Source organism: Oryx dammah, unplaced genomic scaffold (genome assembly GCF_014754425.2).
Source record: "Oryx dammah isolate SB20612 unplaced genomic scaffold, SCBI_Odam_1.1 HiC_scaffold_1, whole genome shotgun sequence".
Taxonomy (NCBI): Eukaryota; Metazoa; Chordata; class Mammalia; order Artiodactyla; family Bovidae; genus Oryx; species Oryx dammah.
The window spans coordinates 107,946,434-107,971,864 of NW_024070185.1; the positions used below are offsets into that span (position 1 = coordinate 107,946,434).

General features: G+C 50.9%; 1 protein-coding gene across 8 annotated transcripts in view; it reads right to left on the bottom strand.

Annotated features, from left to right (window-relative positions):
• Positions 1-25,431, bottom strand: part of CDK5RAP2 (CDK5 regulatory subunit associated protein 2) — a 185,160-nt gene that overhangs the window by 21,973 nt on the left and 137,756 nt on the right. For 7 of the 8 annotated variants that reach the window (XM_040241801.1, XM_040241770.1, XM_040241785.1 and 4 more), the window contains 6 exons: positions 23,848-24,409; positions 21,612-21,844; positions 15,224-15,272; positions 12,522-12,694; positions 8,429-8,548; positions 2,158-2,274 (listed from right to left, as the gene is read on the bottom strand). In XM_040241801.1, coding sequence (XP_040097735.1) covers positions 2,158-2,274; positions 8,429-8,548; positions 12,522-12,694; positions 15,224-15,272; positions 21,612-21,844; positions 23,848-24,409 — 1,254 coding nt within the window. The remainder of the gene's footprint in view (positions 1-2,157; positions 2,275-8,428; positions 8,549-12,521; positions 12,695-15,223; positions 15,273-21,611; positions 21,845-23,847; positions 24,410-25,431) is intronic. The other variant, XM_040241811.1, reaches the window with a different exon arrangement.

The window sequence follows — 25,431 nt, forward strand, 5'->3', positions numbered from 1 at the left end:
GACGCTAGAGACAGAGGCAAGAAACAGGGCTCAAAACTCTGGCGACAGGTCCTGGGCAAGTCTGAGAGGCCCGCTAGGAGGCCAGCGGGCTGTGCAGACGGCCCCTCGGCCACCACCGCCAGGTCCGGAGGCCAGCGCTCCCGAGGGACGAGCAGCACCGGGGCTCGGGGATTACACAGCCCAGCACGAGGCCTGGAGGCGAGGGGCAGGCTCGAGCGCGGCTCCTCTGCTTACTGACCCCACCACCTTCAGCCAGTCTCCCTGCGCCTCAGTTTCCTCATGTGCGTGGCCAGGAGTAGTAACTGAGCTGCACGTAAAGGCTTCATTCAGGGCCTCACAGCACACGGACGGCTGCCAGCGCGGCAGCGGCTAGCTGAGCCAGCGCGGCAGCGGCTGACGTCACCGCAGAGCTCACTGTGCTGTCTTGAGATCTTCCCATGTACCGTCCTGCTTACTCTTCAGAGTAACCCTCCATGGAGGCCCTTGGCTTACTCTCTATTTTCCAGACAGGATGTTGAGGATCAGAGAGACTAAGGCTTTGCCAAGGTCACAGAGCCAGTAACTGGCAGAACCAGGATTCAGATCCAGCTTTTCTGATTCCACTCTCAACCATGACTCGATCATCTCTGAGCAAGCTTTCTCCTCTCCCCGAAGGCTGTAACCACACTGAGCTTCCTACAACTCTGGACCAGTCCAGGCTCCACCCCAACCTCTAACCCCTGGGCCTCCGTCCACCCTCTTCTTTCTGTTTAAAATGCCCCGGCTCTTCTGAACCTTAGCTGTTGTTTAAGTTGTTAAGTCTCGTCTGACTCTTTGCAACTCCACGTGCTGCAGCCTGCAAGGCTCCTCTGTCCCTGTGATTTCCCAGGCAAGAATTACTGGAGTGGGTTGCCATTTCCTTCTCCAGGGAAGCGTCCCTACCCAGGGATTGAACCAGCATCTCCTACCTTGGCAAACAGATTCTTTATCACTGAGCCACACGGGAAGCCCTCTAAACCTCAGCCACCTCTGCTAATCCCTACCAACATCCCAGACTCAGCTCCTGAAGGCCAGCCCGCCTTGGGTCAGGGTGCCTTCTCCAGGGTCCCGCTCTCCCTGAGGCTTTATCGTGGCTGATCCGCACCCTGGCCTGCCACGGTTGCCTGGCTTTCTCTCCCGTTAGACCATGAGCGTCCCTGCGGGAAGGGATCAGGTCCCACTCAACGATGTGTCAGAATCTACACAGGCTGCACTACAGAAGAGGCGCCGGGAAGTGTTTGCCGAATGAATGAATGCTCTGCGGAAGCCCCGGCTTCATCTCTTCAGCCAAAATCAGCGTCAGTATCTCTAGTGAAAATGGGATAAGCTGGCCTGAGTTCTGGTTCCACCACCTCTAGCTCTGTGACCGCAGGCCAGTCAATTCCCCAGGCCTCAGCTGCTCACCTGTAAGGCAGGACTAATAACAATGTCATTCCGGAAGCATTTTATGTATTGTCAGAAAAGACAAGTGAAACCTCTTTGAGGGCTAAGCTCCACACAGAAGGAATGAAAAGAAGAGAAACACTGTCCTTCAGAAGAAACACTGTCCTTCTCCCTGGTGGCTCCGTAAAGAATCCACCTGCAATGCGGGAGACCTGGCTTTGATCCCTGGGTGGGGAAGATCCCCTGGAGAAGGAAGGGGCAGCCCACCCCAGTATTCTTGCCTGGAAAATCCCGTGGACAGGAGCGTGGCAGGCTAAGTGTCGACGGGGTCACAAGAGTTGGACACGACTTAGTGACCAAACCACCGCAAAAGAAATCCTGGAGAAGCTTTCCTGGCAGCAGAGAGTCTCTGAAATTTGGGGAGCAACGTACTTCCAGCCCTTCTCTCTCCCGCTGTGAACGTACATGAGTGAGAGGCGGCTGCACAGAGGGGAGGGCTCCAAGTGCAGAAGCATTTACTCAGCCCCAGAGGCAACGCGCTGCAGCTTCTACTGCGCTTAGCTGTCACAACAGCCTGATGAAGCGTTCCTATTTTATAGCTAACGACAGTGAGGTTCAGAGAGGCTGAGTGACCGGCCCAAAGTCACAGAGCCACAGGACTTGAATGCACCTTGGTTGAACTCCAGCATCCGCATCCTTCCCACACCACAGGGGCCTGTGGGGCTCCCAGCTGCAGACGGCGCCTCTAGTTTTTACCTCTGGATCCTTTAGCGAGCATTGTGTTGAGGGCCTGGTTCTGCTTCCTCAGGAAACGTACTTCTGATGTCAGAGAATTATGGACCTCTGGACCATAAGCCAAAACGTTTGAAGAACCTATAAAAATACACAGAAGTCACAATTTATGGATGGTCTTCAGGCCCGAGTGCATGGAACTTTCTAGAAAACAGTTTTAAATAATGAGGAAATACAACACATCATGAAAAGCGCTCCTGGGAACCACGTAAGATGTTACCAGAGCCTGCAGGGAGAGGAGGGTGAGTTTGAAGGAGGAGACGGAGGGGACGCCCGGCATCTTACCTGCCCTCCGGGAGGACAGAGGAGGAGCCGGGCAGGAGGCGGGTGGTGATCTCAGCCTCCATGACTTCTCTCTTGAGGGCCGAGCCCTCTGGGGACCTCTCCACTGAGGCTCCAGTCCATACCTCACCTTTCCCCGCCCTCCCTCCCATTTCCTGCCTGTGTGGACGGTCTCACCACTGCCCCAACCCGAGCTGAAAACCTGGGAGCCGGCCCCAAAGCGTCTTCTTCCACTCCGCAGTCAGGCCAGAGCGACTGCCGACTCTTCCTCCAAAATGCCACGCACCCTGGCCCACTCGGTTCCGCCCCGTGGTTCAGCCATATTTTTGCCCTATTTGCCTCAGCCAAGAAGATGACCGTCCTAAACACAGTCCATTTGTGGTTTCTTCTTTACTTTTTCTGCTCAAAACCATTTGATGGCACCATCACCATGAAAGACAGTCGCACAACCAAACGCAAGGTCCAAACGTCAAACCTCAGCTCAAATCTCACAGCCCACCCCACTCCTTCTCACACTAGACCCTGGGCCCAACTGAGCCACCCTGTGCTCCAAACACACTGCTTGGTCTCACACCACCCTTGCTTTATGGGACGAGGTATTTATTCCCTTTGTCTAGAAAGCCTACTACCTTGCTCAACTGTTGAAATCACACTCGTCCTTCAACTCATAGCTCAAGCTCACTGCCCCAATGTGCAGACTAAAAACACCAGGCTCTAAAGCCAGACAGACTGGGTCTGAGGTCCCTCACACACTCTGATCGGTTCCCTCATCCCGAAACACCTGCCCAGGCTCGAGTCTGTCTCCTAAAACCCTGGCCCTTCCTTTGGCCAGACAGCTCCCCTGACGGTCCGCATCAGCACTCCCTGCGCACTGAACCACCCGCGTCTGCACCGCCTGTAACATTCCCACCTGTGGCCACCCCCCTGCAGAGCACCCGCTGCACGCAAGGTGCTTTCTGCACGTGGCAGACAGATGCCTCCCCTTGCCATCCTTACTGATGAAGCCGACCACACCGCAGAGCCTGAGGGCCAGCCACCTGCTCTCCCAGCCTCCGGGGCGGCTAGAGCACGGTCTTGTGCCACTTCCAGTCGATGAGATTTGACAGGAAGCCTGCTGGGAACTTCTGGGAAAGATTTTCCGCCCAGATGAAGAGAGAAGGATGGGGAGGAGCAAGCCCCACCTGCTCCATTCCCTCCAGGGGAGGCAGCAGCCTCCACAGGTACTAACCCCACGCCCTGCTCCCAGGCAATCAGCTTACAGACCTGCTTACAACTACCTGCCCCTGGACTGCCTGCTATATAAGAAAACAAAAATCTCCATTGTTTATACCAGCTGTTTACTCCTGTTCTGTTATCCGCAGCTGAAAACATCCTAAGACACAATTGATTACCTGTGTGGTAACCCATTCCAGTATGCAGAGTTCCAAAGAATAGCAAGAAGAGATAAGAAAGCCTTCCTCACTGATCAATGCAAAGAATCGAGGAAAACAACAGAATGGGAAAGACTAGAGATCTCTTCAAGAAAATTAGAGATACCAAGGGAACATTTCATGCAAAGATGCGCTCGATAAAGGACAGAAATGGTATGGACCTAACAGAAGCAGAAGATATTAAGAAGAGGTGGCAAGAATGCACAGAAGAACTATATAAAAAAGTTCTTCATGACCCAGATAATCATGATGAGATCACTAATTTAGAGCCAGACATCTTGGAATGTGAAGTCAAGTGGGCCTTAGAAAGCATCACTACGAACAAAGCTAGTGGAGGTGATGGAATTCCAGTGGAGCTGTTTCAAATCCTGAAAGATGATGCTGTGAAAGTGCTGCACTCAATATGCCAGCAAATTTCGAAAACTCAGCAGTGGCCACAGGACTGGAAAAGGTCAGTTTTCATTCCAATCCCAAAGAAAGGCAATGCCAAAGAATGCTCAAACTACCGCACAATTGCACTCATCTCACATGCTAGTAAAGTAATGCTCAAAATTCTCCAAGCCAGGCTTCAGCAATACGTGAACTGTGAACTCCCTGATGTTCAAGCTGGTTTTAGAAAAGGCAGAGGAACCAGAGATCAAATTGCCAACATCCGCTGGATCATGGAAAAAGCAAGAGAGTTCCAGAAAAACATCTATTTCTGCTTTATTGACTATGCCAAAGCCTTTGACTGTGTGGATCACAATAAACTGTGGAAAATTCTGAAAGAGATGGGAATACCAGACCACCTAACCTGCCTCTTGAGAAATCTGTATGCAGGTCAGGAAGCAACAGTTAGAACTGGACATGGAACAACAGACTGGTTCCAAACAGGAAAAGGAGTACGTCAAGGCTGTATATTGTCACCCTGCTTATTTAACTTCTATGCACAGTACATCATGAGAAACGCTGGACTGGAAGAAACACAAGCTGGAATCAAGATTGCCGGGAGAAATCTCAATCACCTCAGATATGCAGATGACACCACCCTTATGGCAGGAAGTAAAGAGGAGCTAAAAAGCCTCTTGATGAAAGTAAAAGAGGAGAGTGAAAACGTTGGCTTAAGGCTCAACATTCAGAAAACGAAGATCATGGCATCCGGTCCCATCACTTCATGGGAAATAGATGGGGAAACAGTGGAAACAGTGTCAGACTTTATTTTTGGAGGCTCCAAAATCACTGCAGATGGTGACTGCAGCCATGAAATTAAAAGACGCTTACTCCTTGGAAGAAAAGTGATGACCAACCTAGACAGCATATTCAAAAGCAGAGACATTACTTTGCTGACTAAGGTCCGTCTAGTCAAGGCTATGGTTTTCCCTGTGGTCATGTATGGATGTGAGCGTTGGACTGTGAAGAAGGCTGAGCGCTGAAGAATTGATGCTTTTGAACTGTGGTGCTGGAGAAGACTCTTGAGAGTCCCTTGGACTGCAAGGAGATCCAACCAGTCCATTCTGAAGGAGATCAGCCCTGGGATTTCTTTGGAAGGAATGATGCTGAAGCTGAAACTCCAGTACTTTGGCCACCTCATGTGAAGAGTTGACTCATTGGAAAAGACTCTGATGCTGGGAAGGATTGGGGGCAGGAGGAGAAGGGGACGACCGAGGATGAGATGGCCGGATGGCATCATCGACTCGATGGACATGAGTCTGAGTGAACTCCGGGAGATGGTGATGGACAGGGAGGCCTGGCGTGCTGGGATTCATGGGGTCGCAAAGAGTCGCACACGACTGAGGGACTGAACTGACTGAACTGACTGAACCCACTGCAGTCTTCTTACTTGGGAAACCTCATGGACAGAGGAGCCTGGAGGGCTACAGTCCATGGGGTCACAAAAGAGTCTGACACAACTTAGTGAATAAACAACAGCAACACAGCACTCAAACTCCCTCGAAGGAAGGCAGGGCCCAGTCTCCCAGCAGCCAGAGCGCACGTCCTCTGCTGCACAAGCGCTGCCTCTTTCTCAGGTGAGTGATGACAGGACCACCTTTCTTCACTGACATCCATCTCCCCAAACATCTTCCTCCATGCTCCCCTATAAACTCTGGTGTCCTTTTAGAGACACTTGGGTTTGAACCTTGGCTCTGGCTTCTTAATAGCTGCATGATCTCAGGCAAGTCACATAACTTCCCTACCCCTCTGTGAACTCAATAAAAACGATCGATGCTAATACCACTTGCTGTTAGCATGTTAACACACGACTGATGACAGGCTTGAGCCAAGAGAGGACCAAAGCATGATGTGGATGAGCAGGTAAGCTTCTCCAGAAGACTTCCACGACCACGGCTAAGGCAGTCACTTTTCAAAGAGATAATGGGCCCAAGGAACAGTTTCTGACAAAGCCTGAGCTAGCGGGGTCCACTTCTGATGCTAAGAGGCCCGTCTTTCTTCTCAACATCATCACTGGACGCTTGTGTAACTGGCAAGCCGGAAGACTTAACACCTAAGGTGACGGGCTTTAGCAATATTCCACCTCAACATCACAAGGAGCTGTGCCTTTCTCAAACCTGCTCCCAAGACGACCGTTTCACAGCAGGGGGAGGCCGAACCACTATTATTCCTTTGCCTTTTCAGGGACTGTGGCAACACGGTGAGAAGAGCATATCTTTCCGCCAGCATAAATACTTCATGAATGTCTTTCCGTAAACCTTCCCATCAGAGCGAACTGCTCTCCAGAGCAACTGCCCGCTCCATTGTAGCTGGTGGCCACTGAAACCCCCCAAATAATTCTGTAATTGGATTTGCCTGGGAAAATGTAAAACAGACTGAATCTAATTCAGGCATTACCACGAGTGACTGTGGTGGGCCCAGGCGGGTATTTCTTTCCTGTGTTTGATGTGACTAATAACTCAGACTAATCAATCTCCCTGGGAGTGAGATGGGGAGGAGGGGAGGATGCAGGACTCGGGGGAGAGGGGCGGTCGGGAGAGAGAGGGGCAGGGGGACAGAGACAGATGGAACCAGTGTCTCTGCCCTTGCACACCACCACACAGACAGCACTTTGAAAAGGTGTCCTTCCAGGCTGATGGTTGTGACGGCCTAGAGAGCAGACTTGGGGACCAGAGATGCAGGTGCTGCCACGGACTCCATCTCTCCAGACCCACTTAACACGTCACTATCAGTGGCAATGACGTGCGCGGTCCTCACCCCCTGCAGAGCTCTGTAATGTCACACTAATCATGTTATACAGAATAAAACAGTAAAATAAAACTGATGAGAATGAAGGAAACCACCATCTACTGAGTAAGGTGCTGAGCAAGGCCTTATTTATAACGTCTCATTTAATCTCACAACGACCCCATTTTATAAGATAGCAAAGATGGGGAAGGAGGGGAGAAATGCCCAAAGTCACGATGCTAACAGACGGAAGAGGTGGGTGCCAGCCCAGGCCAGGCCAGCTCGCAGACAAAGCTGTGCCCAAAGCTGCTCTCAAGACATATTCTTCCCAGGGTGAGAACACTCCCTTTGGAGCAAAAAAGGAAAGGTCCCGAAACAGAGTATTCAGTGATAAGAGGAACACAACAGTGATATAAAGTATTCTGCTTTTCAGGTCAGTGATGAAGAGGATAAGAACACACATTTGTATTTGTATGAACACTATAAGGATAGAGAAGAAAACTAACAAAGGTGGCAGGAGAGAAGGCAGAGTAGGATTAATGGTCCAGGATGGAGATATTAATATTTGAACCATGTGAATGTCTTACCTATGGGAGAAATATGCCTTTTTAAAGTTTTTCATGGAAGAATATTCCACCCAGGGCTAATTGTGGTGATGGAGGAACGCCCTCATGATTGGCATATGGGAGTTATCAGATTGCTAAAGTGCTCATACTTAGAATCTGTTACTGACAAAAGACAAAATTCTGCTGTGTTATTTTAACATACCTATCTTATCTCACTATGAGCGGGGGTGGTTCCCCAGTGGCTCAGTGGTAAAGAGTCTGCCTGTCAATGCAGGAGACGCGGGTTCAATCTCTGGGTCAGGAAGATCTCCTGGAGCAGGAAATGGCAACTCACTCCAATATTCTTGCCTGGGAAATCCCATGGACAGAAGAGCCTGGTAGGCTACAGGAGATGGGGGTCACAGAGAGACATCTGTCTCACTATAGCATCTCGGATCAAATGAGGAGCCACTCAGGGTTCAGGACACGAAGATAGCAGAAGCCCCGTGACCGAGAAATAAACACATACCAGGTCCGCACTTTGTGCCAGGGGCTGTGGGGCACTCCACCGGTGGTGGTGCCCTAATTCTCATCACCACCACCATAAACTGAGAACGCTTACCCCCACTCAACAGATGAATCACTGCTAACTGAGAGTGAGCAAGGTTAAGTACGCAGCAAAGTCAGGATCTGAACTGGAATCTCTCTGGCCGCAAGCTCAAGGCCCTTCCCGATACACAGCATGCTTATCCAGGCAGATGCGTCACAAAGGAGCCCCTCACCACCCCTCACTGCCCCTCACCGTGGGAACGTTCGCCCTACCGTGGTCACATTCAGCCCCTTGCCGTTCCAGCTGTTTCCGGAGCTTCTCGTTCGTTTTAATAGATTCCTCTAAACGTCTTCTCAAACTTCGAATTTCTTGTATATGTTCCATCAGTAAGTCTACAGGAAGGAGGGTATTTTTAATTTAAAGTCTGAAGCCCCCAACAAACTGAATAATTTATGGACTATGTAGTGATCCTGAATTTCTAAGAAATACCGGCTGTGTTAAGAGCGTCCTCCCCGGGCATGGGGGTGCTGAGCTGCTGCCCACAGCCCACAGCCTGGCTGTGATGACTTTCTACAGCGCTCCATGAAGAAGACACTTTACATCACATGGAAAAATTACACTTCATACAATTTTAATGCTAACACTAATATAGCCTTTTATTCTTCTAAATATCAAATATTAATTTAAAATCTTCCTTTCGGTGAAACTAAAAGATTGCTTTCAAGTTTGCCTGAACTGCTGAAGAGTTGATTAAGCCACTTTCATAACAAATTCAGATATTTTTGAGACTAATTCTTTGAAAGGACTATGTTAACCATTTAGCACTTATTAATTTAAGACTTAAAAATAAGGCAAAACAATAACCCCAACACTAGTGAGAATGGTTAAGAAAGTTCTCTCAAGAAGTATATCCTGTTAGTGTGAGTATAAATGTATATGACTCTGGGGACCATTTTATTAATAATCATTAGAGAGGTTCTTTATCTTTTACCAAATAATTCTATTTTCAGCAATCTATTTAAAGAGATCACCAGAGATGCTGACGGTCATTTACCAGAATGTATGGAAATGTTCATCTTAGCACTTTTTATAACAGAATTGAAAATAACTCCAATTATTAAATTAACTGCATTATATCCCTTATGATACAGTACTACACAGCCATTAAAATTATATTTTTGAAGACCATAAAATCTGATGGGAAAATACAGATACATAATCACAACTCTGTTTAAATACCTGCAGACAGGAAAGAGATATATATACATGCAAAAGAAGGAAATACATCTAAATACTAGCAGAGGTTGCCTTTCGGTGGTAGATCTTACGCTTCTCAAAACTTTTATATTATATCTTAACATAATATTTAATAATATATAAAAATTTAAATTTCTGAATTTTCTAAAATGAGCATGCATTATTTTCTCAGCCTCTGCCACGTCTCACTTTAAGAAAGAATGAAGGAAGCAAAGTTCCAGTCCAAAGGTAGGTCTCTAGAATTAGTGTTTACAGCATAATCGCATTAAGTATCCAAATGCCTTTAATTCATCAATTAGTGTATACTCAGTATGTCTTGGTAATGTTTGCTTTAAAACATTATACTAATGTTACGACCCAATTTTAATTCCTCCAAAATGACTTTCATTTACAAGTAGCACAATGTTACAGATCTTTTCCTAATTAAATAGTAATTCTGCCATGAATTTGAATGTTTATAAGATGACTTAATTCCCAGATCCTCAGCTATTTCCTATGAATGCCAGAAGCGTGGCAAGTCATTTAGCAGACTGAGGACTCTGCCACGGTACACTGGGCTGTCACGGCACCACACCTCCGCTCCTGCCTTGCTGCCCCCCAAATCTCTCAGCAGCCAGTCAGGTCCGAGTGACTCAGGAACTTATCTTCCTTGCTGGTTTATCCATGCCACACGCTGCCAGCTTCTGGGGCAAAAACGCTCAGCAGCGATCGGCAGAACATACCTTCCGAGTCTGGCTGGAAGCTGGCATCATCGCTTGGGCTTAAGGACACATTCTCAGGCGAACTGGACACCACTTGTTAATTATGCAGCCTTAACTGGGCAGAAGGCAATACTATACTTGTCTTAACAACACTGGAGAAAATTATCTGTCCCTCTTACAATAATACCCTTCTGACAAATGCTGACTCTTTAAAACCCATCCTGCAAGAAGCAAGCACCAAAAACAACAGTATACACAGCTTCTGCCAAGCAGTTCCAATTTACAGAATCTAGGTCAAGAAAGTGTCCTGAAATAAGGGGAAAGCTTCACGTTCAAAGACATTCCCAGGAGCACTTTTCACAATTGTGAAATTTTAGAAAATGACTTAAATGTTCAGCAACAGGGGAACAAAAGGAAAACGGCGGTTCAGCCATTCAGCGGACGACTGCAAGGCCCCTGAAAACGATGTTATGCAACGTGTCGGAAACCTCACGATACAAAGCCGAGTAAAAAAAGCACAAGTGCTAAATTATCCCTCTGCTCGATTACGAACGTGACAAAAGGGAAAACGGATGCAGAGACAGGAGAGAAACAGACCCCAAGAAGCTAACTGTGGGGTAGTTAGGACGACTCCAGAGAGCACTGTCCGCATTCAGGAAAGTGCCTGAAAACCCACTCGAGAAGCCCAAGGTCATGGGTCCTCAGGAGGAACAAGGCGTGAAAGAGATACCTGAATAGCGCTACACTGGAAATAAACCAAGGCTGGAGTGGCGGAGGGGGTGGAAAGTGAAAACAAGAGGGGCAGGCTGGGAGAGGAAGAGGAAGTGCCTGGTGCCACCTTAGTGGGCGGATTTTAAAGAAGAGGGATCACAGATCGCCAGTGGCAAGGATCAGGCTTGCTGCCCTGTAAACCCCGCCCTCTCTGGGCCCCACAGCGTCAGCTCCTCCCACAAAGATTCTGTCAGAGGGATCTCAGGCAGGAGGAGGGCACTAGGGACAGAGAAACAATTTATGATCTGACTTAAGTCGAAAGGCAGATGGTGCGGCCAGAAATCACAGAAAAACCAAGAGCAGAAACTCACAAACTGCAGAGGGATACAGCCAGAAATCCAAAGAAAACATATCCAGGTAACTAGTTACTGGAGGAGCCCAGCTGACACCTGAGTTGTACCAAACCTGTGTATGACGCTCTAGGTTTGTTTTCAAACTGTGTTCCTCCAGGCCCTGAGTATCCTACCAGGAGTCTCAGAGGCAACCACTGGGGATAAAGGCTCTACTCCTCTGGAAAATTTTACCTTTTATATAGTTCATATATCTCTTATATAATCAGTTTCATCTGAAAAATAAAAAAGGGGAGGGGGGATTTCTGTTGCCAGAAAAAGGTTTTAAAATTTTGAAACCCTCGTTCTACATGATCAGGTGTCAACAAACAGCTTTTAGCAGGGAAGCGTCTGATTTGTTCTCTGGGTCCACTCTGGGCACCTTGCAAAGAAGCTGCTGGAAACATGAGGGACCACAGGATGTCAGCTGAGGTCCAGAGTCTAGAGCAAGGGTCAGGAAATGCGGACGCCTGCCTCAAAGCCGCCCCCACCTATCTTAAAGGTAACTACAGTTATACTAGAACATACCCACACTCCATCTATGCATTTTCTACAGCTGCTTTCTGCTGCAAGAGCACAACGGAGTCACTGCAACAAAGCACATGTGCTCTGCAAAGACCATAATACATACTACTGGCCTTTTACTGGGGAAGATCTGTCTGTTCGGGTCTGAACAATCCCTGGAACTTATGATGAATAGTAAGCCCTACCCGAGGCCCAGCAGGAGGTATCAGGACTGATGTAAGGGGAGCTCAGGGTGGGCGGCCTCAGGAGGATGATTCCGCCAGCTGAGCCCACAGCTCCATGGTCAGAGGCAGGGCAAAGGGCTGACCCAAAAGGCCAAAGGGCACACTAAAGAGAAACACAGCAGATTTATCAAATTCAAGAATCTCCAAACAGGGGGTGAGGTACTTTCGGGCACCCATACAATTCAAACCAACGGTCTTAAAGCGACATCGCCTCAGGAAGAGCTTGAGAGAAATAACAGGAAACTGACCAGACCGGGAACTGATCCAGGACCCCAGCGCTTTCCAGACCGCCACTGCCAGATAAGTGAGGAAAGGGCAAGTCATCATCAAGAAACAAAGGCGACTTTTCCCTAATCTCCAGCACCTTCAACAACCGCAGGTTTCTCCATCGATAAACGATGTCTGAATGACCGGCTTGGGCCCTCCTGGGACATCCTCTCATCCAGTAACCACTCAGATGTCGCTACACTCTCCTCCACTACAAAGGCAGGAGGGTGAATTACCGTTCGAACCCGAAGTCTCAGCTAGGTTTACGACGCTTGGGAAAGCACAGCTTACCTTGTGAAAAGTTGTTTGCCAGGCCCGACGCCTTCTCGGCCTCACTGTCTTGCTTCTGGTCTTCTGAGGAGCAGGACTTCTCGGACAGTCCACAGTCGGACGCCGCGCGACAGGCCGAAGGCGCGGGAGACTCGGGGAGGGCGTGCTGGTGTGTGAAGCTGTCTTCTTCAGTCCTTGACCATCGGGATTGAAAGAGAAACCGTGTTCCACACTAAGACCCCACACCAGGATAGGAACACTGGCCCTTTATCATTTACCTATATTTGCGACGTTGGTCTTTTTGCAGCCCTAGAACATTTTTTAGCAAAGACATTCTAAAAACAAACCAAAAAGGGGCTCAATGGGCTCGACTTCGAGTCAGTGAAGTAGGGGGACCCACTGCCTGGCTGGCAGAGGAGGGCCCTGAGAGAGGGCCAAGGCGTTTCACACACTCTGTCCTCGCTGGGAGGACCATCCACAGGCAGAGCTGGGAGTCGGTGGGACATCAGAACCTCGCCTGCTTGTACGCGGCAGGGCAACCATCTGAACCCTCGTCTGGCTGGTTCCAAGCCCTCAGGAGAATGTGGGGGGTGGGGACAACCCAAACCCACAGGTGGACTTGTGGGTCTCTAAATCTCAAAACCCTTGTGGTCCCCAAGCTGGTTTCAATATCACCATTCAGGCCATCACCTGGTCATTAACCAGCGTTTCCCAAGGGCCACCTCCACCGGGAGGAAAAACACCCTGAACTTCGTGAGAAGCCCACGTGAATCCCCATTATAAATAAGCGCCTTAATTTAAGCTCTTTTTTCTCCCACTTTTTCCTATCACTTCGTGTCTCATTATTCACGAGCCCAGACAGGAGCAAAGGACTCCAACACGGCAACACATTCGTTAACAGGTAAACACCAGATGCAACTTTGCTAAGACGGTGTGATGGGTGCTCAGGCTTGCTGCCGCCTTGCAAAGGGAGGAAGGGGCCGAGGGCACCTGTTTAATGAGCTCAGGAGTGACCCATGCGAGTGCTAAGCCTGCAGCTGAAGACGGGAGAACAGAAGGGACAGAAGCAAGCCTGTCAGAGATGAGACGGGCGGCTGAGGAGGGCCAGCGAGCCTCCCTGCCTTCTCCCAGCCCATTCTCCAGTCAACCACGGCTGGTTTTCAGATTGCCAAGTCTGCTCCTGTCTAGTCCAGCCTGCCCTCCTTTGGAGACGCCCCTCTTCCTGTAGAACAGGATCTGGGCTCTTAATTCAGGATGTGAGGACCAGGCCAAGCCCCACCCCCCACCCACCTCCCCAGCTCCATGCTCTGCCCACCAGCCACATGGCTCCAAGAGGCCATATCTCCTACACCTCAAGGGTGGACACGCTCCCAAAAGCCCCACCCCAAGCCTCACCCTTCAGATCTCAGCTAAGACAGCTCTAGCGAGGAGGTCCTTACTGCCCCCTCCACAGCGTGCCGATGGGACAAGACCCATTATCATCAGGGCGGAAGTGGAAGGTCGGCCAGGGAGGGGTCCCTGAGAATACTGCAGCAGGAGAGGAGTGTTTCTTCTAACCTTACTGGAGCCCTGATTGAAATGTGCTCCAGTGATCTGTGCCGCTTCCCTGCCTGGTCCCTCTAATGGTGCTGCGTTGCCTTCACGATGCCAAGAAAATCTAAAACACCACATCCCAGACCAGCCTCTATTTCTTTATTTCAGCCCCAGGGATCCAAAGGGTCACAGCTCCCAAGAGGAGCGAAACATCAATAGTGTTAACAACAGTGAGAACCTTGAACAAGTTAACAAAGGAAGGCACGACCTTGATGTTTCCTGTTGGCCACAGAGGCAAGCCAAGGGTGGAAACGATCCATTTACACCACAAACATTTTTAAAAATTCCAATCACATGCCAGAAAGCTGAGGCTGGAGCAGGTGTACAGATATTTAAAACAGTCTTTGCCCTCAAAAGGCAAGAGGGACTAACAAGAATCATCCAGGTATGGGAGTAACAACAGATTGAAGTTCAAACCCCAGTGCTGCCTCTCCTTGACACGTATGCAACTCTGACGCCTCAGGCTCCTCATCCTAAACTGGGAACAAGAATGCTCACCTTGTAGGGTCAGAAACAACGACGCGGGTGCCAAGGGCAGCAGCGGGCACACACCAACACCTGCTGCCTCCTTGCCTCTTTCAGGGAGTCCTCGAAACCACATGGCAAGCGCTGCAGCAATGCCCAGCACCATGAGAAGGGCCAGTGACCCTGGGGTGGGGGCAGAGAGGCGAGGGGGTCGCAGAGAGCACAGGCCGCTTCCTGCGAGCCGACTCTGAAGAAGGCATTTCAAATCATAGGAGGAAGGCAGGGCCCACTGCCTGTGCACTTGCACGCTCTGGAGAACAACCAACAGTCAGACTTAAGGCTACAGCGCGGGGCCCATGATGGAAGGACAGATGGGCCAGGCGCAAGCCTGGAACTCACGCTCCAGGGACTCGAGCCAACAGAAGGAACGTGGCAGCCGAGTCAGATCGCCCGAGTGCAACGCCAAGAGCGTCACGCGGCTGCAGGGAGGCTGCGGGACACCCCGCCTCAACTCCTGGTTTTGTGTGGCCAGTGTCCGTTTCCTAGGTGTTTCCGCTTTATTCCCCAGATGCAGGAAACTAACAGGACAGGAGGGAACCCAGACTGCCGAACGCTGGCAGACGGAGCTAACCCGCCGCCGCTTCTTACCAGGGCTGCACACTCACCTCTCTCTCACTTCTCTCTGGGTTTTCATTTCCACTTCAGCTGAATTTCCTGGAAGCAGAAACAACATCGAGAAGGAAAACATTAGAAGAGAAGATGTGCTCCCTAATAATCCCTTGCCCATCCATTTGCAGAGGCACTAACCCTTTTGTTTAAACACTCCCCTGCAACAGCCCTGGGTATTTAAAGTGGGTTACCAAGAATACCACTCAGACTATAGACCCCAGCTCCAGTGCTGGTTCCATAGGAAGGTGACAGGACTGAATCCAAAAAGCAATCACAAAGGCACGACTGGACACAGGCTCTTCTTCCTTCCCTACAATTCTGATTCCAGCAGAAGATGGGCCTGTCGCAGGAAACGGCGAACAGAACCCAGAGAGAGCAGCTCACTGCCCTCCGGGTCCAAAATTCCAGAGTCCTCACCACAGACTTGCTCCTGACTTCCCTTCTGTTCTTTCTTCCACGCGTTCTAACATGGGTGATAGTTATTGTGACTTAATCTCTCACTTTGGCCTTTATTTTTTTTTTAGCACACTAATGGTGTTTTTTTTTTTTTTTTTGACTTATCTGTTTTGGGCCGCGCCGGGTCTTGGGTGCCGCAGGGGCTTTTCTCCAGCTGTGGTGAGCAGGGGGCTGCTCCCCAGCAGCAGCACGCGGCTTCTCACTGCACTGGCTTCTCGTCGTGGAGCACAGGCTCCGGGGACTCGGGCTTCAGGAGCCGCAGCTGCCGGCTCTGGAGCACAGGCTCCGTGGTTCTGGCGAACAGGCTCGATTGCTCTGCAGTATGTGCGACCCTCCCGGATCAGGGATCGAAACCATGTCCCCTACACTGGCAAGTGGATTCTTTACCACTGAGCCACCAGGGAAGACCCTCACTTCGGCCTTTATTAGGAGCACTTCTCTTACCAAGTTTGCTTTAGAAACGTCACGTTCAACGAGAATTCCCTTGGAGGTGGACGTGGACCATATTCTGCCAGTTCCCTAGCTGACATCGAAGGCCCTCTATTTTTCATTTTATAAAAGAAACATCTTTGTGCACACAGCTCCATCTGCACTGAAATTATCTCCTCCAGAAAGGCTCGGAGAAGCAGGATTCCCAGGAAAAGGAGGCTGTGCGTGCAGCTGAAAAAGCCGCTGTCTGCAGCAGGGGGGTGACCAGAAGAAATGACAAAGGAAAACAAAAGCAGGCTGGGGATACAGCTGGGGACTGCGCTCTGCTGCCCTGCGCGCCACCACGCGCCGCTGCAAGGAGCACGTGAGCCCACATTTCAGAAACGAACAACTGTACTTTTAAAATATTTCCAAACTCTGGCAATTGTAGGCTGGGAGGAACTCTTTGAAGAAATGAATGGGTGGCCAAAGAAAAAAAACAAACCTTCAGTAGCTGTACTGGAAAAATGAGACTAATCAAACAGTACCCACACGTACCATTTCCAAGACTACTCCTAAAAGGAAACGTTCTCGAACACCACGGCGTGGACGAGAAGATAACAGGAGACACACACACTTGCTTCTCATCTTGTGGCTCCCTCTGCGCTCACCAGGCTGGAATCTGAGTGCCAGCACCACACGGGGCAGGATGCCCAGGCTCCCAGAACGGGCCCTGCGGGCGGTTCCTTGGCAGCCACATCTCCCTCGGGCCCCAAGACAACCCCGTGAGCCAGGGTCAGGCTCTCTGTTTCAAGGTAACGACGAGAAATCCTGGGGGTAGAATGGTTCCACCCTCCCGGTTCACACTGCATTTACTTCACTGCACGCGCAGGTAAGCCAGGGAGATGGAGACGCTCTCACAGCTGCCTGCCCACTCTGCAGGTGCCAGCCAGCCGAACATCATCACGACATGTGCTTCACAGTTACCACTGTTCTTCAGAAGTACAGGGACTTCGCAGGGCAGTGTGTGCCTGCCCCAGGGTAGGCTTAGGGTTGCCCGACGGTAAACTCATCTCAAAACCAGCAGAAAACTCTGCTTGATTCCTAACGAAGCCCACAACCATAGAAGGAGCCCGTGACCGGGATGCTGCCAGCAACCCTAGGTTCCCTTCTTCAGATCAGAGACCCTTTGGGGAGCTTGCAACAACTCAGCAGTTATATTCCACTCCCTTCCCTTCCACCACAGAGTTCTTTCACACCAAACGACAGACTGTTTTGGTGGGACTCACAGGGAGATGGCCGGTATGATACACTGAATTCTTGGTGCAATCTGCCTTCACGCAGGTGACAGGGTACCACCTGTCCGGCTCTTCCAGAAGCTTAGGAAGCATGTCACGGAAAACTGCTCCCATCTCTCAGGCAAATCTCACTGCCACACCTGAAAAGCTGTAGAGTATGTGGGGGTGGAAGGGTCCCATCTTTCCACACAGAGAGGCATCGAGTTATCCGCTAACACACCGGAACAAGGGTGAGAAGCACGATGCAGGACCGGCTTGTAACGGGCGGTCCCCACCTGCAGTCTCCTCTTTGCACTCACCCCTCTGTATGTGGGCGCTGATCACCACGTAAGAAGTCCCTTGGGAGAACAGTCCTCCCTAGCTCCATAGCCATCGATCGCACAAGTTTAAGCTCAAACGTCAGAGTCTGGCATCTCCTACGTGACCCAAACACTTCTTTTTTTTTCTCACCTGTAATTCATGTTAAATATTTGCAGTTCTCCTCCCAGGCTGCCTGTGCCCGACACTGAAGACACAGATATGAATGAGCGGCCTGCCCCCAACAGGTTCACAGCTGAGTGGGGACCGTGGACCCAAAAGATGGTTCCACAGCAGCAGCGTGATGAGGCACGTGGGATGCTGTGTGTGTGGGGGTGGGGGTCCAAGCACCACCCAGCCTGGACCATCAGAGAGTTCAAAGGAGGTGACGATTGGTCTAGATCTCTGAGGCAGAGGAGAGCTGCTTTATGAAGGTAAGGAGAGGCTCAAGGCCCAGGCAGAGGGCAGATTTCAAGGCTACTCAGGAGCATTCTGTGGATACTCCATTTTATCGGATAGCCTGGCTCACGAAGCTAACCAGAGCTTGCACGACCTCCTACCCCCAACATTCGGGAAATAACCTTCCCCACCAGCCATGAATCCTCCTGATGTGGCAGGCTGAGCTCCCATGTCCTTTCCTCCCGGAAGCCTCCCCTTCATAGTCCAGAGGTGCCCCCTCCAAGCTGAAGTACAGGCACCAGACAGAGGCGGGGGGCCTTTCACCGACGGGTACCCCAGGGTCAGGTCCATACCACGTAAGACTCCTAGCAGCAGCATCAGATCCTGCCCGGGCACTGCGTGTCTGGCCCTTTCCTAGGTCGGGAAGCCAAGACAGAGACCACCCCCCATGCCCCCGCCCCCCAACTTCCAGGAGCTCACACTCTGAAGAAATAAAATACGGCCCCCAGAAGTCACTGCCAGCACCTGCTGAGCTCCCTCTACTGGCTGGGCAGACGCCAGCTGCTTCAATAATCTTGAATCCTCCCAGAGCTCTAAGAAGGCACACTACCACCCTCCTTCTTGGGTGCTACCAGTTAAACATCAGAAAAGAAAGAGCAAGGATATGCACAAAGATTCCAATCCACTAGTCCTTTATCACAGCCCTAAACTTTGAGAACCTAAATGTCCACCGAGTGGGGAATGATTAATTACAGTGCCTTCATACGAAAGAATGCTCCTTAGCCCCTGAAACTTACAATGTAGCTTAACATTTATGGTCTATAATTGAACAAAGGGAGAGGCTGCAGACTGTCCTACTTCCACCCAAAATACACACATGGATAAAAAAGGTCTGGAAAGTATACACTCCAGGGTGTTCATGTTTTGCTGTATAAATGACGCAATTACAGGAATATTCGCTTATCTGTTATTCCACAATAAACGGGTACTGCTTTGCATTAATAATAAAAAAAAAGCCTAGATTTAAATTTTTTAAGAACTCATGCTATGCAACTACCTCAAACATAAAATTACTTTATGGTGGGCTCGTTTCATAATTCAGGAGCCAGACTCTTCAGATGGCAGCCCAGAAAGACCCACCTCGGCTACATATTATTCTCTAAGAAAAAGAGCTACAGAGAGGTTCCTGAGACCTTTCTGCCTTTTGTAGACGAGAATTAAGGTCTGTGTTTGTGCTGTCTGTTAAGCCCGAAATGTTTCTGCTTCCAGAACCCATAGGAAATAAGAAATGAGATCTCGTTGGGCTTGTCAAGGTAAGTAACTAAAAAATAAATCAAGGGGAGGCGAAAGTTGAGGGCGGGCGGGCATCTGGTGCCAGAGGCAGTCTCTCTCGGCCTCCCGTTCCCAGGCAGAGGGCTGGGAGGAAGGAGAGAGACAGACAGAAAGTGCCTCAGGTCACGAAGACACAGCTCTATCTTGAGGACCCATTGTACCCTCCTATAGCAAAACGGAAGCTAGCTTATTTGCAAAATCCTAGCCAGAAGACAGGGGATTTTGTGTAAGCTGGGAAAAGTCAAGTGTTCCTGCGCTCTGGCCCTCCGGGGTCCCAAGAGCTGGTACTAGACAATGGGCCTGTGACGTGTCTAAGGTGTTGGGCCCTTTTTAAAAAACGGAGAAAATACCACTTCCTGGGCCTAGAAGGCAAACTACCCCACGTTCTATCCCGGCATCACACTCAGCACGTGGACCCTTGTGAACCGTCTGTGTGTCTGCACGAAGGCACAAGGACTACATCAAACCGAGGATCTTCCCTGTTAAGGCCGAGTTGTCCTGAGAATGAAGCCCCCGGCTCCCAACAAGTACAGGACTCAAGCACTCAGGACTCCAAGTGAGGCACCACGAGCTCTGTCCAAGGCCTCGCATCCGTGATTTAACTTGACCCTTATGACTCACAAAGGAAAGCCTCTGATTTGGGGCAGAGAGCAGTCATGACCTGACTTATACTTTGTGAAGACCACTCTGACCACAGTAGAAACGGACTCCTTCGGGCCCAGGGTGGATGCACAGAGGCCAGGGAAGAGGGGACCGCACCCACCCCAAAGAGCAGCAGGCAGCCAGCAGGAGCCGTGGCGGCAGTGAGATGGCAGGACCGGCTGATCTGGAACACACACTGAAGGCAGGGATCCAGAGGGGCACCCGGGGCTGGGCGGGAGAACTGACTCGGAACGGTGTCCTCCTTGCAGTCACGGAGGAGAGTTCCCCAAGGAGGAGGGGCCAACCACATCCACTCTCCTCTCGGGACTGTCAGTAAGGTGTCCGTGTATGTTTACGTGTATGCATGTATCTGCCCAGAGAGTGAGGGAGAATGACAGGCTACCCATGGCACAACTTCATGGCAAATGGATGGGGAAACAGTGGCTGACTTGATTTTGGGGGCTCCAAAATCACTGCAGATGGTGACTGCAGCCTTGAAATAAAAAGACACTACTCCTTGGAAGAAAAGTTATGATCAACCTAGACAACATATTAAAAAGTAGAGATGTTACATTGCCAACAAAGGTCCGTCTAGTCAAGGCTACGGTTTTTCCAGTGGTCATGTATGGATGTGAGAGTTGGACTATAAAGAAGAATTGACGCTTTTGAACTGTGGTGTTGGAGAAGACTCCTGAGAGTCCCTTGGACTGCAAGGAGATCCAACCAGTCCATTCTGAAGGAGATCAGTCCTGGGTGTTCACTGGAAGGACTGATGCTGAAGCTGAAGCTCCAATACTTTGGTCACCTGATGTGAAGAGCTGACTCATCTGAAAAGACCCTGATGCTGGGAAAGATAGAGGGTGGGAGGAGAAGGGGACGAAAGAGGATGAGATGGTTGGATGGCATCACCGACTCGATAGACATGGGTTTGGGTGGACTCCGGGAGTTGGTGATGGACAGGGAGGCCTGGAGTGCTGCAGTTCATGGGGTCGAAAGAGTCAGACATGACTGAGCAACTGAACTCAACTATATGAAGATGTCTGCTGTAGTCTCAAAGAAATGCAAGTTATTATTTTTGAATTGTAATGTAAGAACATCCATTAAAGTACCTAGCACATAGCAAATGTTTGGCAAAGGCTTTCTTCCATCCTCCCCAGACCACCTCTGACGCTTAAATCTGTTTTAACCAATGAAAGTTTGGGTTTTCTTGTTTGCTTCGTTTGTTTGCTGCCCCCAGCATTTAACATCCGTGAGTCTTCACCTGCCAAACCTGGGTTTCTATCCCCTCTTGAAAATTCAGAGGAACTGGCAACCACGTGGCCACGCCTTCCCAGCCTGGCCCCTGAGGCCCCTCCACTGGGTCTGGAACAGGGCAGACTGCCAACCACGGGGCAGTGGGCACCGGAAGGAAGTGTCCAGCAGGGCACTGCCATCCCCTCGTCGGGGCAGGGGCGCAAGGGGAGGCCAAGGAGCCGGTTCCCCGGGCCCCTCCGAGAAGTCCTGGGCCAGTGTCTGGTCCATCTTAGGGCTCACAGGCCGGCGCCTCACTCACCCTTGAGAAACAGCTGCTCCAGCTGCTCTAGCAGCGCCGCGCACTGGTGCAGCTGCTCCTGGAAGCCCTCGGCCACGCACTGGTCCACGTCGCTGGCCTGCAGCAGCTCCTCAAACGCCTTGATCATGGTGTTCACATGCTGGCGGTAGACGACGCAGACGCTGTGGCTGTCCTTTATCTGCTGTCGCTGGAGGGAGAGTTCCCGGGCTTGGGCCTGAACTAACGAATCGTACCTGATACAGGAGGGAAAAGGAAACGCTGGCACCCATTTTAGAACTGAATTTCTGTGACCTTAACACCAACTGGAAAACTGAGAAAGCAGGGTTTTGAAAAGCCTGCAGCTGTACAAGTATCTATACTTTTGGAACAACTGCAACTACGCAAGGTCCCGACTCTTTCGATTTCAAAACAGCCAACAAAGGCTGGAACAGAGGTTCTTCTGCAACACTTTTAACCTTTATGAAGCCCCCAATTAAAGTACAGACTGGCAAGGACTCGGGAGGACAATTAGTTTCCACTCACTCTTTAAAAAACTACTCGAAATTTGTAGAAACGAGCGCGCCAACGGGCAGGGGAGCCAGCACAAATCCTCAGGAAAAAGAAAAAGGAAACTGAAGGCAAGAAAACAAGACGAGGACTGAGCTCTGGAGGGAGGACCACAAGCCGACTCTAACCTTGACAGCCACGCACAGGGGAACCGAGGCCGGTCAGCCCCGGAAGTAGGCGTGTTTCATAAGTTGCCTATTCCTTGCAATCTCCTAACAAGTGCACGAATATCTCCCTTTACAGGAGAGAAAACTGCCTCTTAGAGATGGCAAAGTCGGTTAAATGGTGAAGGTTTGTGGCACGATAGGGCTCCGCCTCCAAAGCCTAACTGAACCAGGCGTCACAGCCTCGGGCGGCCCCTCTGCCTGCCCGTGCGAGCCCGCGAGGATCCGCCAACACTGAGAAAAGCACAAGTGCAGGGAAGAGTGGCTCCATCTTCCTTACCGACTGTGGCTGCAGGAAGCTGGCCCCAGAGCAGCTGGGCAGAGACCCTGACCCCTCGCTTCACTACATCCCTTGAAATGATGAGCAGTGACCACCTTCGAGCCCACGTGAGCAGAGAGGTCACGTGACCACAACACCGCAAACAGGACCAGTTTAACGAATGAGACAAAACCTGGGCTCCGCGAACCCTCCCGGGCCGCCTTCTCGGGCACGGCAGCCTCTCTGAGGCTCCATTTCCTCATCTACAAACACAGGGTTTGAGAACACCTCCTTCTCAGGTGGCTGTGGGGATTCAGTTAGAACAGTGCCTAACGTGGGGTCTGACAACGCTGCCCTTCAATAAACACCAGCTGCCTTCAATCACACTGTATGGGAAGCCCTGAAAAACGCACTCTGGCTCCTGACAATTCTGAACAACGTGTCTGTCTCAAATTAGTGACGAATGAAGGTCAGCTTTACAAATGATCCCGCGCTTGTCAGATCTCATGAAGCAAAACTGTGTATCTCTATGCCCATAAAACATATCTTCACGACCCAAGAATTCTTCTCTTTCAACACAGGCTCATTTCTCTGAGATGCCCTTAAAGGGTAGAGATACGGACAGTATTCATTTTCTCCCCACCTTGCCCAGGACAGCAGCTTCAGTGTCCCCCACCCCCTCCCCTGAGGGACAGGAACAGCCCTTAACAGGTCAGGAGCAAACACTGTCATTTAGCAGCCGTGCTACGACTCACCAACGGCCGGTCTAAAACCTTCCCCCTGGCCCCCCGACCTGAGGAGGACAAGACCTGCTCGGCCAACTGCCGACGGCACAGGCCGAGCGTGGACGCCGCCAGGTTCCGTGGCCTCACACGGCACTTCCCCGAAGGCGTAGCTGCCCTACTGTTACTGCTGTTGTGCGGTTGCTAGGTCGTGTCCGACTCTTGAGACCCCACGGACTGCAGCACGCCAGGCTCCCCAGTCCTCCAGTATCTCCTGGAGTTTGCTCAAATTCAGGTCCATTGAGTTGGTGATATAATCTAACCATCCCGTTCTCTGCCGCCCCCTTCTCCTTTTGTCTTCAACCCCTCCAGCATCAGCGTCTTTTCCAAGGAGGAACTGCCTCTGCCGGGCCACGGAGGCTTCCCTGGCACGTGCCCAACGCCCCTGCAGGGCACCACCCCTTCCCAGGTCAGGGGCGCCCACCTAGCGGCAACGTGGGGGAACCGCAGGCTCACCCGTGGGAGAAGGCAGAGGTGGGATGTACCTGGAGGACGAGAGGTCTCTGATCTTATTCTGCAGGTTATGGATCCCACCGAAAAGCTCCACGTTCAAATTCTGCCCCTTCTGCAGCTCACACTCCTGGCCCACCAGCTGCTGTCCGAGGCTCTCCAGTCGCCCGCCGTCCATCATCTTTGGTGCCAGCGGGTGGAGGATCTTCATGTGTTTCACATAACGGACCTGGCGCAAACTCGAGAAGGTCATTTCTTCCTCGTCGGCACTGCCCTTGGACTTGCTCAAGCCGTCCTGGGCCCCTTCCGTCCCACACAAGACCGTGATGACGGCCTCGCTGAACCGGGAGTGCTTCTGCAGCTGCAGGATGAAGTTCCGGTAGCCCTCGAGCTCCGTTTCCAGGTCACAGATTTTCCGTTCTAAGTTTTCTTTATCGTTGGAGGTATCAGTGCTCTCCAGCGGGTCAGTCCCAACCACACTGACTTTAGTGGAAAACTGACTGTTGGAACTCAAGTGTGTAGCTGGGAAGTCTTCAGAGGGGTCCTCGTCGCCTGGTGGCAAGACGGCAGGGTCATCTGGCTGGTAAATTTCAGAGCCTGGAAATCAAACCACGTTTACGTCAGTCTCTCCACTGCTGAAATCTAGCCCTCTGCCCTGGCTCACAGCCCCCACCGAGCAGAGACCGCGGGAGCCTCCTGCCAAGCCCCTCTGGCTCGAGTCCTTCCCTCTTCCTTCTCAATCGAGCCTCCTCCTCAGAGCTGTGCTGAAAAGTGAATTCCACCCTGATAACCAACCACCCCACCTACACCTCACCCAGCCCCCTACCATCTTGAGGATTAAGCCCAAACTTCTCACAGTATCTGAGACCCTCCATGATCGAGTTCCAGCCACCACCTACGCAGACTCCCTACTAAAGCAACCATCATTCCCTGCATACAGCAGGCTGCTCGTGCCTCCCAGCTTCTGCATGTGCTGTTCCCCCTCGGCCACCTACTTTACTCCCGCTCAACGAGCTCCTACTCATCCTTCAACACCCAAATCTGATTGTCCTGCTCTGTGAACCAATGTTCAAACTATGCAAAACAGTCACTCCCCACTGGGCTTCCATGGTACCTGATACGTAACACCCACAACAGACAAGATCACGTGCTGGGTGTGGCACAGGACGGACATCTGGCTCATTCATTTATTTACACAGCAGTTAGTTACTGGGTTCTCTCCCTTACTGGGCTGCGTGTTCCTTCCCAGCAGGAACTGGCCTTTCATCTTCACATGCTCAGCGCCTCGTACAGCACCCAGCCCAGACCAGATGTGAACGAAGGGCGGACAAACATTGGAGAAAGAGTGAAGTAACATCAAAGACGAGCAATTCTGAAATTCTCGGCAGATGAGAGGTCACCTCATCTCCATGTCTACCAGCTTCTGGGAGATGCCATGATGTCCCCTACAGCGAGGAGTTATTTGGCTGACTCATAATCCTGCCAGGAAACATCTCCTTACAGCTAGTTTAAATCCCCATGTTTGCAGCCAAACTCCGTGAGAGGCAGGGTGGTGCTGCAGGAAGAACACACAGCTTTGAAGACAAAGCGGAGAGGGCTCACACCCAGCTGGGCGACTT